This window comes from Carlito syrichta, unplaced genomic scaffold (genome assembly GCF_000164805.1).
Source record: "Carlito syrichta isolate Samal-C Ts95f unplaced genomic scaffold, Tarsius_syrichta-2.0.1 Scaffold309812, whole genome shotgun sequence".
Classification (NCBI taxonomy): Eukaryota; Metazoa; Chordata; class Mammalia; order Primates; family Tarsiidae; genus Carlito; species Carlito syrichta.
In genome coordinates this window covers 151,707-167,551 of record NW_007253908.1, presented here as the reverse complement: position 1 = coordinate 167,551, position 15,845 = coordinate 151,707, and the positions used below count along the sequence as shown (strand labels likewise).

The following is a 15,845-nucleotide window of genomic DNA, read 5'->3' as shown; positions in this document are numbered from 1 at the left end:
GGAAGGATCGCCGGAGCCCAGCAGGTGGAGGCTGCAGTGGCCGGGAGCGGCCACTGCACTCCAGTCTGGGTGACACAGTGAGACTCCAACTCAAAAAAAATAAAAATATAAATAAATAAATAAATAAATCTTTTGTAATATAATTTCTCAGGGACATTGTTATTTTTCTTCTTTAGGTCATTGCTAGAATCGTGGATGGAAGCAGATTCAATGAGTTCAAAGCCTTATATGGAGACACATTAGTTACAGGTATAAAGGTGAAGAATTGAAAATATGAACATTTTTCTAATGCTTTGAAAATAAGCAATCTCATCTCAAGACTTTGATACACTTGGCATGAGCTTTGCTATTAGAGTGCTGCAAACATATGAGTCAGTTTTCAAAAGGAGCTGTTTTATAAAGATCATTTGTAGCTGAATGACTTCACAGATTCCAAGAGTTTAAAATGATAATGACTAGGCTGGGTGCGGTGGCTCACACCTGTAATCCCAGTACTTTGGGAGGCGAAGGTGAGAGGGTTGACTGAGCCCAGGGGTTCATGATCAGCTTGGGGAATATGGCGAGCCCTTGTCTCTACAAAAAATCCAGCAAATTAGCCAGGTGTGGTGGCACATGACTGTAGTTCCAGCTACTTGGAAGGCTGAGGCAGAAGGATTGCCTGAGCCTAGCGGGCTGAGGCTGTGGTGGCTGTGAGCATGCCACTGCACTCCAGCCTAGGCACCAGAGTGAGACTCCTATACACACACACACACAACTGATGACGACTGGATGCTGTAGTGTGGCTCCTCTCTGTGACTTTGTGGCTGATAGCCGTATAAAAAGGCTCTTAAAGGAAAATTGGCAGAAAATACTTGTAGTTCTTTTTGTTTCTTTGGGTAAGTGTACTTATGTAGAAAACTTCATCATTGCCTCGTTAGTATGCTATTCAACCAGGAAGTTTTATGTGATATTTAGCTTCCCAGAAGGATGTAGAATAAATGAAACGTTCTGAGCCTCTGTAGGTCTTATGCCGATACATGCAGATACCAGAGTGAAGACTCAGGACAGTACACCATGTCTGGAAAAACAAAATATGGATGTTTATAAAAATTACTTTTGTCATCTAAAATGTTAAACTTTTAGGCCTTTGAGGAAAAGTATTTAACAGATGTTAGAATCATAATAATCTGTTTAGGACAAATGGCAGAACAAATTTTTAAAATTTTCCTTGGTCTTAAAAAGCTTGAAAATATAGTAATTAGTCAAAGATAACATATCAGAGCACAAAAAAAACTTGCTGCAAAAATCCAAGTTGCAAATATGCATTGAGGCTTCAGGATAAATCGTACCACATTCTCCTAGTTTGATTTGTGAGCAAGAGAAAGCGTCACACTGAGGGTGGAATTTATGTTTTTGTAGTGAGGTATTTAAGTGATTAAGAGCTTTTTGTCTGATATATAGACAGGATTTGTCACCAAATAGTTCAGGATATAACCCTCATTGTGTAACAGTTTAAAGCCAGACAAAGCTGTTTCTGCTAAAGCTGTATGGGCTGTCTTTGTCATCTTCTTTTATGGCTTTGTCCCTTACTTGCTAAAAGACTGTGGCACTCTTGTCCCCTCGAATACCAGGGGAATGCCAGGGACACATCTGGTTTCCTCCTTCTCTCCTTGACTGCACTGGAGTTCACTCGAGTTGGGGCAGGGGAAGAGTGTGAGAAGGACGGAGGGGAATGTGAGGGCCGGCGGGGCGGGAGAATGGGAGGGCGGGAGGCATAAAGCGTGAGGAGGTGAGAAGCGAGAGGGACAGACTGTTCGGGGGCTCTGGTGTCCCTGGAAGTTCTTAAGGGCTTCCTCCGGCCTCAGCGCTTGCCGTATGGAGGCCCGAGAGCTTTCGGGGCATTTCGTGTTCCTGACTGAAACTCAGGTTTGGAACAGGCAGTTAGAAAAGGCCTCTCCTGTGGATGTCCCCAGCAGAGGGTGGCATGTGGCCTGCTCAGCACGTCCCGTCTGTGCCCGGAGCCCCGGGCAGGGCTGAGTATGGGCTGGATGTCTACTCAGCTGACAGGGTGTACATTTGCCGGGGTGGCATCTCACTGGGGAGTGATGTGCTGGATTTCCACCTGTGTGGGTTGAGGCAGGACCAGGAGTGGAGTGGAGTGGACCCCTCGTAGTTGCTCTTTAGGTGGCAGTGCCATTTAGGACGTGCTGCCTAGGGTTTTGGCTGGGTTTTTAGGCCTGAAAACAAAGAGAGAGCTAGGTGGTCAACAAATCAACATTACATTTTATCACATTGCATAAACATGGTGATTTAATAAAGTAAGCAATCAGTCAAGACATGGCCACAGTAAAGGAAAACACAAATCTTTAAAAATGTAGTGTTCTGGCTTACCAATATGTTGACACTCTCTCTGTCTGTTAATTTTTCTTCAATGATTTTTGATACCATATTTTTTTCTAATATCTCTAGTGTCTGGGGCATATTAGACACTCAGATAGATTAAATGAATATATGGATTAAATAAGTGGATAACACCCTAAGCCAAGCATTTAACCAAACCAGCCAAAGACAAATGGATGACTACATGTGACATGCAAAAAAACTGGACTCTAGTATTTTAGGAATGCAGACATTGTGACATGAGCTATTTTATACTATAGATAAAATCTCCTTACATTTAAAACTTGGATTAAAAAATGTGTAAAATGCCTCTTTGTTGTGAACTAAAAGCCCTCCATAAAGTAAAAATCTTCTTTGAATTTTCTTTTGAGGATATGCTCGAATATTTGGATACCCAGTAGGTATCATTGGAAACAATGGAGTTCTTTTTTCTGAGTCTGCGAAAAAGGCAAGTACTGTTACAGATGTTTCGAGATTTTCTGTTTTAATATAACATAATTGACTTTGAAGGTCAAGTAATAAATTAAAACTTATTCCACAGAAGTTTTTAAAATGTTTAACCAGATGCCTTAGCAACAGAATGCTGTGTACGTGTGTGTTTGTGCATGTGTGTTAGCATTTGACATCGTTTCTTGGTGGTTTACATGAACATGATGTGATGAACCATCTGGAGCACTATTAGAAAATCAAGTGTACTCATTTTAGGAAAATGCTTATAAGATACTTGAGTTATAATTGCTAGAGAGGGCATGTGCATCTTCTAAGAAAACAGGGAATGCATGTCCTGAAAGTCCTTCTCGAGGTCTCCGTGTGTAGAGCGGTTCCGAGATCCCGTCCAGGTGGTTCTGAGACAGGATCTGCTTGCTGCCTTCTGTCCCATCATTCGGGCAACTTCACTGTGTCTTTGCTTTTTGGGAATGGGAAGATAGTGGGTCTCTTGCTGATGCAGGTGCTGGGCAGGCAAGCTCGTTCCTGTCCTCCCTGGAGAATAATCGGGGGGAGTGTTTTATAAATAAAATCAGTTTCTGTATTTTGCTATTTGTATTGTTCCCTCAACTCAATTGTAAAATGAAAACAAGAAAATAAAAATCACCTATACTGTGATGCCCAAAGTAGCCTTTAGTGACGTTTTATTATTGCTCCTTAGTTTTTTCTTTTAAATAAATTGATATTGCTATATATAGAGAGGTTTTGCTTGTTTTCTTTTAGTAGTATATAGTGAGTCCCAAAATATTAAGTATTCTTGAAATAATGACTTTTAATGAATATATATTACACTTATTTTAATAGAAGAAATGTCAGACAGACCAGACAAACTCTGCCTGGTTTTATTTGTTGACTTGGCACAGATAACCCGGGAGGAGTTATGTTTGGCCTCAGTCTGACATTTCATTTGTTGAAATAAGCCCCAAAGGTCTGTGTGATTTTCTTTTTCTTGTAAGCATAGTCATATTGAGGTTGAGCAATTATTTTGCAGCTTTGTACCTGCCAAGACATTTCCAGCAGAGTCAAAGGGATCTACAAATAGAGTAAAACATAAGGGAAAGGGCTTATACGAATTTTCCCACTCACATAATCTTTAGAAGATAGGGAGGGAATTTTTTTTTTTTTTTTTGGTATTATTAAATAATTTCCTAAGCTCAAGGTTAAAAGGTCTCTAGTACTCATATAATTAAAAATCCCATTTATTTGGGGAGTGTTGGTAAGAAAGATCTATTTTACTATCATCTTGATATGTGAAAGAGTGTCAGATGGTCCTCAAAATGTAATTGTCACCCCTGATGTCCCAGGAGGGTTTACGTTCTGTCTTTTCTAAAGTGGAGAACTAGAGAATTATATAGCAAAGTTCAACAATCCTTGCTGCCACCAGTTCTTTCTTTTCTGTTACTTAAGTTTCTCTTGCTGTTGGGAATGTTGGTAATTGACTTCATCCCTGAAACAGCAGTTATCTTTTTTTTTTTTTTAAGTCAGAGTCTCACTCTGACACCCAGGCTGGAGTGCAGTGGCATGCTCACGACTATCCCAACCTTGACCTGCTGGGCTCAGGCGATCCTTCTGCTTCAGCCTTCCAACTAGTTGGAACTACAGGCATGCACCATCATGCCTGGCTAATTTTTCTTGATTTATTGTAGAGATGAGGTCTTGCTCAGTTGCCCCGGCTGGTCTCGAACCTGTGGGCTCAGACAGTCCTCTTGCTTCGGCCTCCCAAAGTGCTGGGATTATTAGGCGTGAGCCACTGTGCCTGGCCAGCAGCAGTTGTCTTCTAGCCACATGCCGATGATGACACAGGTGATTGTGTAAAACAGTCACATGTTCTATTGATAATGGGGCAGCATTGTACTGTTATTATTACTGTTCATGTAAGGTCAGACTAGCCAAACAAAGGGTTTTCTTAGCCAGACATGGTGGCTAGGAAATCCCAGCTACTCGATAGACTGAGGTGGGTAGATCGTTAAGAGTCCTTGAATTTGGGCTGCAGTGAGCTATGATCAGGCCACTACATTCCAGCCTGAACTGTAGAGCGAGACCCTATCTCTAAAATAAAATAACATTTAAAAAGAAAAAGAAAAAAGAAAAGAAAGGGTAGCCTTCATCTTTGGCCCAAGTTGTGGTATTTATGGGATGCATAATGATTATTAATTCCCTTTTAAAAAGATTTTTGTGTTGCTTGCTTATAGGGTGCTCACTTCATCCAGTTATGCTGTCAGAGAAATATTCCTCTGCTGTTCCTGCAAAACATTACAGGTGAGAAAACAGCTTCATCAGTACGGCTGCATTTATTCTAGAGCTGCACTGCCCAGGGTGGCTCAGGTATGGACAGGACAGCTGTAGAATGCTTCCATCAGAGCAGGAAGTTCCCTTGGACATGCTCTTTCAAGAACCCCTTGAACTAACCGGTTAGCCCTCTTCTTCATGACTGTTTCATATTCTGAGGAGATTATCCGTGTTTTTTCTACGTGAAGGAATTTCTGAGTCGTGTGCGTCACCAGCACTCGGTGGCCTCCTTTCCTCCCGCTAGTGCCCAGCCACATGCTCAGAAAGCCCAGGAGCACCAGCCGATCACTGCTACAGAGGGTTATCTTTTTAAAGATTATCTTTAAAAATGGATAAGTACATCCTCAGTCAAAGTCTGGGGATTTGCATTTTGACCCCAAAGAATGGTAGGACCCGAGCAAGTTATGTCTTCTCTCTGGACTTCGTGTTCTAGAGATGATCTCAACATGGTGGATAAGATGATTTTAAGGTCTGTTGTAGTTCTAGAATTCTCTTTCTTAGAATTCTGTGATTCTCGGACATCCTTCTTTGTATGCTGTATAGTGCCTGACATGTCAGAGGCACTCGGATATGTTGTTGGTTAGCAGAAAACTTCCCCCAGCTCCAGTCTTTGGGGTCACATATTTGGTTATCTCAGGTTCAGAAGGCGAGTCTTTTAGTAGGTGCTGGGATCAGGCAAGCCTCCTTCACATGGGGTTGGGCCTTTGTTGATCAGCAGGGTTTTTAGGATGCCAAAGCATTGTCTCTGTGCTCCACTTAGGTTTAAGATCTTTGTTTGAATGAGGTTTTTTGTTTGTTGTTTTGAGTTGGAGTCTCACTCTGTTACCCAGGCTGGAGTGCAGGGCACGATCACCTCTCACTGCAGCCTTGAACTCCTGGTTTCAGGTGATCCTTTGGCCTTAGCCTCCGGAGTAGCTGGGAGTGCAGCTGCATGCCGCCATGCCTGGGTAATTTTTTGATATTTTGTAGAGACAAGGTCTCACTCTGTTTCCCAGGCTGGTCTTGGACTCTTGGGCTCCTGCCTTGGCCTCCCAAAGTGCTGGGATTATAGGTGTGAGCCTCCATGATTGGCCATTGGTTAGATGCATTTCGAGAGGCATTATAGCCAGATGGCAGCCCTGTGTGGCAGCCCATATGAAAAGGCAGATAGAAAGGATTTGAAGCCTAACTAGTCCAGGGACCTAGTTTGTGATCATGATTCTTGGATTCTTGACATTCTTAGCACCTCTAAACATTGTGCTTTGAATATATCTATAGTTTTGTTTTGTTTTGATTTGCTTTGACCAAGATAGGGACAGAGAGCAGAGCATGAGTTTAGTTTTACAACATTCCTTGAGGGACCTGTGAGATACCCATTTGGAGATCCATGGCAGGCAATTGAATGAATCTTGAGCACAGAAGAGGTGTTTTAGCTGGAGCTGAAACTGTAGGCATCATCATGAGAATATGGAGATGGTATTTAACGTGGTGGGAGTAGAGAAGAACGCTCGAGAGAGGGAAAGACCTGATCAGGGACAGTCTTTCATTTGGTGGAGTCTGGGTCTTACTACATTGCCCAGGCCGGTCTCGAGCTCCTGGGATTAAGTGATCCTCCCACTTCGGCATCCCAAAGTGCTGGGCTTACAGACGAGAGCCACCAAGCCTAGCTGGGGAAGTCTTTGAGCAACTCTGACTTCTTATGCTGAGATAAGAGTAAAGAACGAAAGGGAGCATAATTATGCAGCTTTTTTTTTAAGGGAGGAAAGGGAAGGATCTGAGAAAACCATGCAAGATTATCTCACTCTTTTTGAAGACAAGATCCTCTCCAGAAAATAGAGGAGTGGTGGGTTACGGGATGGAGGTGAGTGCTTGAATGGAGCTGATATTTGAGTTAGCTGTGGTTGGAATGTTATGGGGAGTCAAGATGAGGTAGATCGAGGAGTTCCTGAGCTCTTCTGTGGGCCTGGCCGGAAGGGAGAGCAGACAATGAATGCCCAGTACAGGCAAGGGCGGTGTTGTCATTCCTGTGGTGACCACTGCGAACACAGGCTCCCGGTCAGAATGGGACTTGAGTTGGATGACCAGCTACTAGAGATTTGCAAAGCAGGAACAGCGGCAGTCAGTGAGTAAGGGGGCCTGCAGGACATGGATGAGAGGAATACCTTCCCTGGAGGCCAGGCTTGGGAGGGAGACAGCTGAAGCCTGGCCTGGTGTTCACACGGTGAAGAGGAGCACAAGCCCTGGAAGGCACAGGGAAAGCACAGAGCAGTCTCGCCAGTGCTGGGGCTTTAGGAAGTGGAAGGATTCTGTAATTATCATGAAAAAAAAAATTTTTTTTAACCTTGTTGTCGAGTCACTGGCGGGCACTGTTAGCATCTCTATGAAACATTCATCTTTCTTTTATCAAAGTTTTAAGGCATCCCTTCAGAAGGAACAGTCCGTGTTTTTAAACTGGGTCAGTGAGTGCTGAGGCCCTCGCAGTGGGCCCACCATGGTCCTTCGTCCTGAGCTCGCTATGTCTCGTTCTTTGAGCATCACGCGGCTGCACTGAGACCGTTGCTTGAAGGTAGATTATATCCTTGTATTGCCTGAAGATTTCTGTGTCCATCCAGATGAACTGCTTTAAGAAAGTTGAAAAAGGGATCAGAGAACGTTTTATTTTATCTTTCCAAGCAAACTTCTTTGGGGTGTGTTTCACAGAGATTTGTCGTATGGGCGACAGGCTTGTTGAAAATTGGTCGGAAAAAAGATGTCCTTCCAGTGCCTTGGTGGAATTGACTTCTGCACATTACCTCCACCACCCTGAGGCTCTCTTTTGGGTCTTCCTCTCAGGATTTATGGTTGGGAGAGAGTATGAAGCTGAAGGAATTGCCAAGGATGGTGCCAAGATGGTGTCTGCCGTGGCCTGTGCCCAAGTGCCTAAGATCACTGTCATCATCGGGGGCTCGTATGGGGCTGGAAACTATGGGATGTGTGGCAGAGCATTTGGGTAGGTGGTTGTCACAGTTTTCTCTGAAAGAAGCATGCTTTACATGTAAAATACATGGGTTTGTTTGAAATACAGAAAGGCATTCACAAATCTCAGTCAGTTATACCATAATTTGTACCATGTGGAAGGATGAAATTAAATTTCATGCTAAAGGTAATACTTGGAAGAAATCTCTGATGGGAATCAGGAAATATTTTAAATGCCTGATAATGAAAATGCCTCACATTAAGACTTGGGCGACGTCACTACAGTCTTGCTTTGAGAAAAGTTTAAAGCCTTAAATGTGTAAGAAGTCAGACTGAAAATCAAAGAGCTGAGCAGTCAACTCTGAAGGTGAGAAGAACAGCTTATTAAACCCAGGAGAAATGAGAAGGGCATGACCAAGAGCAGACATAGGAGTGAAGATTCAGCACAGCCCCAAATTGGATTGTTTCAAAAGGTTGACAAACTTGATAATCCCCTGCCCAAACTGAACAAATAAAGAGCCAAGGCACATAAAATCAATATCAGGATGGAAAATGGGGCATGACCACAGATAATAAGAGGATACTATGAGCCCTTATATACCTGGAATCACATGGAGAACTTTAAAATTATGTCCACACTCGGGCTCCACCTCTGGAGGTTGGTCTGGGTGCGCTCTGGGCGTTTGGACATTTTTGAAGGCTTCCCAAATTATTGAAATGTAGAGCTAAAATCAAGAACCATTCATTTAAAAGGTAAACGTGGGCCTCTGGAAGTCTGTGCTGTGTGTTGAATTAATTTGTGCATTCTTTCTTTCCTTCCCCCTAGCCCGAGATTTCTCTACCTCTGGCCAAATGCTCGTGTCTCGGTGATGGGAGGAGAGCAGGCAGCCACCGTGTTGGCCATGATAGCCAAGGACCGAAAGGCACGGGAAGGTGAACAGGTGAGTACTGTTTCTTCTTATCTCTGGGTTTGGCTGTCACCAGTACACACCCTAGAGCCAAGGAGCAGAGCGCCCAGAATCCCTGTGTTGATGTCAGGGTCTGACACGTACTGCCTGCCTTATTTGGAAGTTGCTGCCCTGGAAGTTGTTTCAGCAGTTTGGCCTGCTCGCACATTTTCTGTACCTTATATTTTGGTACCTTCTTTGTGATCATTTAAACATTTTTTAGAATTTCCAAGAAAGCACTTCAGAAACTGCCTGTGAGTGCCTGAGGCATAATGATGCTTGATTCTTAGTCGTTTGTACTTAGGAAGATTTAAATAAGTCTGATGTACTTTCTTTGATTCTGTGAGCAAAAGCAGCAGAATTCTGTTTTCCCTATTTTACTTTTAGTTTGTTGTTAAGGATACCTTGAGTGGGAGGGCTCAGCCATCTATTGAGAATTGAATAACATTATACGGTGAAAGAGTACATCAGAAAACGGTGAAAGAGTACCTCAGAAAACGGAAAGGGCACTTAAAACTTGATGAAAGGCAAATCAGCAAGTGGCTGCTTTGAAAATGAATTCTTTTGTTTATGTCCCTGCTGGAGAGTCTTTTGAAATTTCATGTTCATTTTTATTAGTTACTTTAACTATTTGGTGTAAGCACCAAGCCTTACAATGATGGATGTGTGTTCTGAAGTTGCTTGGGTGTGCTGTTGTCTCACCATGGGAAGCTGTGAAAGGGAGGCCCTGCTTGCTCCGTTCAGGGATCATCTAGTACCACCTGGTTTGTGGAGTGGGATGCTGTAACGCCAGAGGGTGGTCCTGCCTCCCTGAATGGATCCACCCATGCCTTGCATCCCGGGCTGTCTTTTCCGAGCCGTGGGAATCTTGCAGACTTACACTGAGGTTTCAGAATCACTGTAGTGTCTACTGGTATCAAAGGAAAAGGATAGCTTTCCTTTGTGTGTGACTGGGCTGGGGGTGGGAGAAGTAGGATATGAAATTCTACCTGAGATTTTGAAGACGCGTCTTAAACTCTGTGTAGCCCAGCATGGTAACCTCTTATTAAATTGTTGTTTTTTGATGACTTTGATATACAGATACTTGAATTCATTCGTTTTTATACATGAAAGTACAGTGTGTTAGTAGTTCACATTCAAAATTCTTGATCTATAAAATGAATTCAAAATATTCAAATGTTTACATAAAAGAAGTAGGATTTATTTGAAATAAGTCATTGTTTCTGGTGTGGAATTTTTTTTAAGCTGAAAATATTTTTCAGGGCTTCAAAATAAGTTCTGAAAATCTTTACATCTGAATTAATTATCACTTGATCCTTGTAATACTGATGGGGAAGCCATTACATTTTTATTTAAGAAGAAATATCTCAGTTGTTTGGGAAATTTACTGAAGAGGTTACTCACAGTGTGGTTGATAGTTTATCTCTTTAAGCTTTAAAATTTTGGCTATTTTGAATGCAAAATCTCATACTTTTTCACCTTAACTAGGGGCTTCTCAGTGTAATATAGCTCTTGTGTTGTATTATATAATTCACACCCATTTTTGTACCTGCTATGATACACAGTATCCTTGGCTTTGACCTCACATGAAATAGCCTCAGAATGTAGTCTCTGCTAAGAAAGGTGTGATTGGCGCACTGATTTGATATTCATGTCTCAGGTGAGATCATATGTGTTAGTGATCACTTGTAATCTACATCACCTTGCAAATGTTAGTTGGAACATTATTTCTTATGCAATGTGTTGTCTCTTTTTTCTTTAGATTATCTAAATAATCCACTGAAGCTGACTTATGGTCCCTTTTCTTTTAGTTCTCCAGTGCTGAGGAAGCAGCTTTAAAAGAGCCCATCATTAAGAGGTTTGAAGAAGAAGGGAACCCTTACTATTCCAGTGCAAGGTGGGAGCCAGAAAATAATTAACTCCCTGATGGGTGCATCTTGGCAGTCAGGGAGGGCACAGCTTTCCAGAGGTCTGAGCAGTCGGGATGGTCCAGCCTTCAGAACCAAAGGATAATGTTTGGACACAATTTTGTACTCTTGTTTCCTTCGAATGGGAATGCCTACTGCCAGAATGCTGCCCCTCCTCCCAGGTGTCCCTGCACTGTAGATTCACCACCGTTGGGTCTGTCCACCCCTGGTGAGGTGTCGGGACTGCAGGGACCCTGTTAGCCAAAGGTGAGCCATGCTAGGAGCTGGGAATAAAAGTTACAATCTCAGCTGTGTTACTTCAGCAGTCAGTTCCAATTTTTGCTTAAAAGCATGGATTCTTGTCACATTGTCTCTTTGATTATTTTGTTTTTACCCTATTGTAAGCATGAGGTTGTTGAACACTTATTGGCATTTGTTGACAAGTGTGCTCACACATTCAGGAGGTGATTAGTCACAGCCAAAGTCCACATGTCAGCACCAGATAATTACCTCACACACGCTTGCAGCTGTTGGCTGTGTTTGTTTCTTATACCACTTAATGAGGTAATAAATTATCATGCCTGTCTCAGCTGGAGATCTGTTGGCGTGTGCTTTCAGATCTTTTTTCAACAACTTTAGCGTTCTGCATTCCAAAAACTAATCTAAGCTTCATGTCATCCTGTCATCTCTTGGGCAGATGGAAAAAAGAAATTAACTGTTTGTGTCTTCTAAAATTAGGTTATGCTGTGATTTATTTCATTTACTGGTGAAGGCGAACTGGAGAGGAGGGAGAAAAGAAAATCAGAAATTAGAATCCCTTTCTGTTATTTGAACACATCCTTAGTGGCAAGCACTGCTCATAGCACTGGGGGTGCAAAGACTCAACATGCTGGTTTTCAAGAACATAATTAGTGTGAGAGGTCAAATAATACCATTTGGATTTTTTTTTTTTTTTTTAAAGAGACTGGTTCTCTCTATGTTGCCCAGGCTGGTCTCAAACTGTGGGATCAAGCAATCCTCCTATCTTGGCCTTCCAAGGGTGCTGGGATTATAGGCGTGAACTACCGTGCCCCAGCCCTATTTGGGATTTTTTAAAAGCCTGTTTCTCTTTTGCTAGCTGTATATTTTTACAAACAGATTTACAGGTATGTTTTGTTGTGGTAGTTCAATTCATTTAATTAAGAACAAAATATAATCTTTGATTTTTAGAGGCAAGTAGATTCCTTATTTTTACCACTGTGCAAACAGACTTATATAGTAGCCAGTGGCTGCAAGAAGCGATAGAAAACCATATAAGAGGTTTAATATAAAATATAACAAGTACATATGGTAAGCTTTTCTATATATTTTTTTCACATAGTATTTTGACTGAAATGCACAGGGACAGTTGAAATATTAAACTTTGAAAAATAGAATATTTTGTGTAAGCTGTTAACTTGTTTTTCATCCATGGCTAAGCTAAGTCATTTTTTGTGGAAGATTACACCTGTATTGTTTTCATACTTACATTATTACTATTTTTAATGTATCCAAGGCAGGAGAGCAAATGGCCCAGATAGACTTATCTTTGGATATAAATGTTACAAGACAATAAGATTTTCTGTGCATTTATAGATATTTAACCCTTCTGTTGAAGTAGTTGGTGGCATAGAGACAACTATTTTCTTTCAAAGATGAAAGGATTTCCAAGCTGTCTGATGGTGCCTTCCTTTAGGAAATCTCAGTTTAAAGAGGAAATCCTCTGGCCTGCTTAGGCTTGAACATGTTCCAGCTGACACTTCAGAGAGCTGCATCATCATCTGCTCCTGGAAATGCTAACGTTTTCTTCATCGTTACACATGCAGTGTGCCAATTTACTTCTGCTCAATTGTTTTTATAATCAAATTTTTGTCAGGCATTTGATTAGAACCTCTTACCTGGGCTGTGCTTTTAGCCAGCCCCTTCATCACCATACCTTCTGGATGCCTCTGCTGCAGGCTTCAGAAGGGAGTGTAATCAGTTCACCTGGTTACAGATGACAAGAGCGGCTTTCTTTTTATTGGCTGTTGATATTTTAGGGTCCCTATTAATGTTTTATGAGCAAAGATTTGGTTCATGTCTGTCAGTGTAAGAATGGTTTAATAATTGATGCTATGTTCAGATACTGAAGATAGTTTGTTTAAAGAAAGCAAACTGCCATTTACTAATAACCTTTAAAAAGTAGTATTTCTCATTCATTTTTCTTTATAAATTTGAGGTTGTCAATGAAAGCAAACTAGCATTTCTACTTAAAAGTTTCTTCTGCAAGCAGAAAATTTACTTGCTCTTTCAATTATAGCAAAAAATAAAGATCTACATTTGAAGGTATCTGTTTTATTGATAACATGTACTGAAGCCTATTTGGTAATTTTCAGTTTCTTACAAGCTTAGGGGAATTTGGGGAATTCACCTTTTCCAGCAAGACTCTGGTTTAAGGTTCTTATTAAGTTATTACTACCTGTTTTTACGTGGCTCTCTATGTTAATGACAGGAATATACTAACTTGGTTTGTAAGTTTGTGTAGGCAGAAAAGGATCGGGAAAGTTCTTCCTGACATAAGTAAAAATATTTTCAAACCAGGGATCATCTTGAGATTTCTTTTAGGCACAGTTTCTTAAGCTTGAGATGACATCCTCTGGTGACCTGGGATAAAAGTCATATCACCACCCCTCCCCACCCCCTTTTCTCTCCTGTCTTGAACATGGCTTCTGTTGTGAGATTATAGTGCACAGGTGAAGTAGGTGCCTATTTTACCTGAAGGGAAACCTCCTTGGTATTTCTGGACATGGAGTATATAAACGGTGCCTTGGTGATACATTCATAACTCTTCTCTCATTCTTTTGCCAGGCTGTGGGATGATGGGATTATTGATCCAGCGGACACCAGACTGGTCCTGGGTCTCAGTATTAGTGCAGCCCTCAACGCACCCATACAGAAGACTGACTTTGGCATCTTGAGGATGTAACTGGAATAGAAAACATTTTTCTGTTGAACATGTACCAAAAACTGACACATGTAGTAGCTTTAACAATTTAGACTGTTTGAACATGGCTATTACAGTAATTTTTTTTAAACACAGTGCATTGTACTTTTCTACCTTAAAAAAAAATCAGTGAGGATATTTATTCAGTGAATATCAATGCCTTTTAAATTTTTTTTAGAGAGAATTCTCTGTGACTCAGTTTTACCACCCATAAAATGAAGATAATGATTTACATGTATCCTTTCTAACCATCAAACAGTATGAAAAATTCTGTAATCTGTAAATTTCAGATGTGATTGAGATTATTTCTATGAAGTTGTATTTCCACTATAATGATTGTTTTGGTGATTATGCTTGATGATATTTTAACACATTTTTTAAAAGTATTGCTTTTCTCTTTAGCCACCATCCTATCTCCTTCCCACCATAATTAGACTCTCATTGTCTGCACTTTGGGATCTATTTTGTAACCCACTCTCTCCTCACCCCAACCCTTTCCTTCACCAACTACCCCCTCCAAGGTTTGTTGATCTTCATGTTGCTGAAACCAATGGGTTCTTTTCCAGCCTTATCTGATTTAACTCTGTAGCCTTCTAATCGGTTGGAGCTTTTTCTCCTTGGAAATGCTGCCCTTACCTTCCAGGACTTAACATTCTAGGTTTTCTGCCAACCTCTTAGACCATCCTTTTTTGGTTGTCTTTGTAGACTCCTCTTCCGCTACTGATCCTGCCCCACTTTTATTATTTGTCTTGATTTTCATTACTAGTACATGAATACATTCTTATTTCAGAAGATGCAAATAGTACCAAAGTATCTCTTTATTATTTTTTAAAATTGTGGTAAGATACATATAACGTAAAATGCATCATTTTAGTCTTAAGTGGTCAGTTCAGTGGCATGGAGTGCCCTCACACTGGTGCAACCATCAGCACTGTCCATCTCCAGAACTTGTTCTTCATCTGAAACAGAAACTCTTTGTCCATTAACCAATAATGCCCACAGTCGCCTGCCCCCGTCCCTGACATCTCTCCGTATTCTTAAAGGTTTTCTCATGGCTTGATTTATTCTTGCGGGGCCATTTTAGCTCCTCTCAGCTTCAGCTGCCATCTAAATGCAGATGATGGCTGCACTGACTTTTTTTTTTTTTTTGAGTCAGCCTCATTCTGTTACTCAGGCTGGAGTGCAGTGGCATGCTCACAGTCACTGCAGCCTCACCCTGCTGGGCTCAGGTAATCTTTCCGCCTCAGCCTTCCAAGTAGCTGAAACCACAGTCATGCGCCACCATACCTGGCTGATTTTTTGATTTATTATAGAGGCGAGGTCTCACTATGTTGCTCAGGCAGGCTTCAAACCCCTGAGCTCAGGCAGTCCTCTTGTCTCAGCCTCCCAAAGTGCTGGGATTACAGGTGTGAGTCACTGCACCCAGTGCATTGGCAGTTCTTAACACAGTTCTTGCCTGAACTCCAGATCTGCATGTGTAGCAGGTCTACTGGACATCCGCACTGGTTGTCTCAGAGGAACCTCAAACTTGGTCATTAATTCCTCTTGATTTTACTTCCTGTCTCCTGAGTGTCCCCACTTATTTTTATCTTTCACTACCATAGGCCTTGAAGTCATCTACTTGCATCGGTCTTACCTATTCCTGTCTGTCCATCCCTCTGTGGCTAGAATGGCCACCCTGAAGTGCCCATCGGCCAGGTTACTCTGTTACTAAAACTCCTTCAGTGGTTTCTTGTAAAGAAGTGTCAGCCACCGAATGCCTGCCAGAATCTTGATCTTCACCTCTTTAACCTCATCTCCTTGACTCTTCTTTTCACAGGAGCCGAGTTCCAGCCATCCTTGACCTCTTCCAGTCCTTGCTTCCCGCGTTAGGTTCCTCCGACTTTATTGTTCTGCTCTCCC

General features: G+C 41.7%; 1 protein-coding gene across 1 annotated transcript in view; it reads left to right on the top strand.

Annotated features, from left to right (window-relative positions):
- MCCC2 (methylcrotonoyl-CoA carboxylase 2) overlaps positions 1-14,272 on the top strand; it is a 64,096-nt gene extending 49,824 nt beyond the window's left edge. The window contains exons 10-16 of the mRNA XM_008067882.2: positions 177-249; positions 2,751-2,827; positions 5,058-5,124; positions 7,966-8,122; positions 8,915-9,029; positions 10,847-10,932; positions 13,808-14,272. Of these exons, the coding sequence (XP_008066073.2) occupies positions 177-249; positions 2,751-2,827; positions 5,058-5,124; positions 7,966-8,122; positions 8,915-9,029; positions 10,847-10,932; positions 13,808-13,925 (693 nt within the window). The 3' untranslated portion in view covers positions 13,926-14,272. The remainder of the gene's footprint in view (positions 1-176; positions 250-2,750; positions 2,828-5,057; positions 5,125-7,965; positions 8,123-8,914; positions 9,030-10,846; positions 10,933-13,807) is intronic.
- The last annotated feature ends 1,573 nt before the right edge of the window (positions 14,273-15,845 follow it).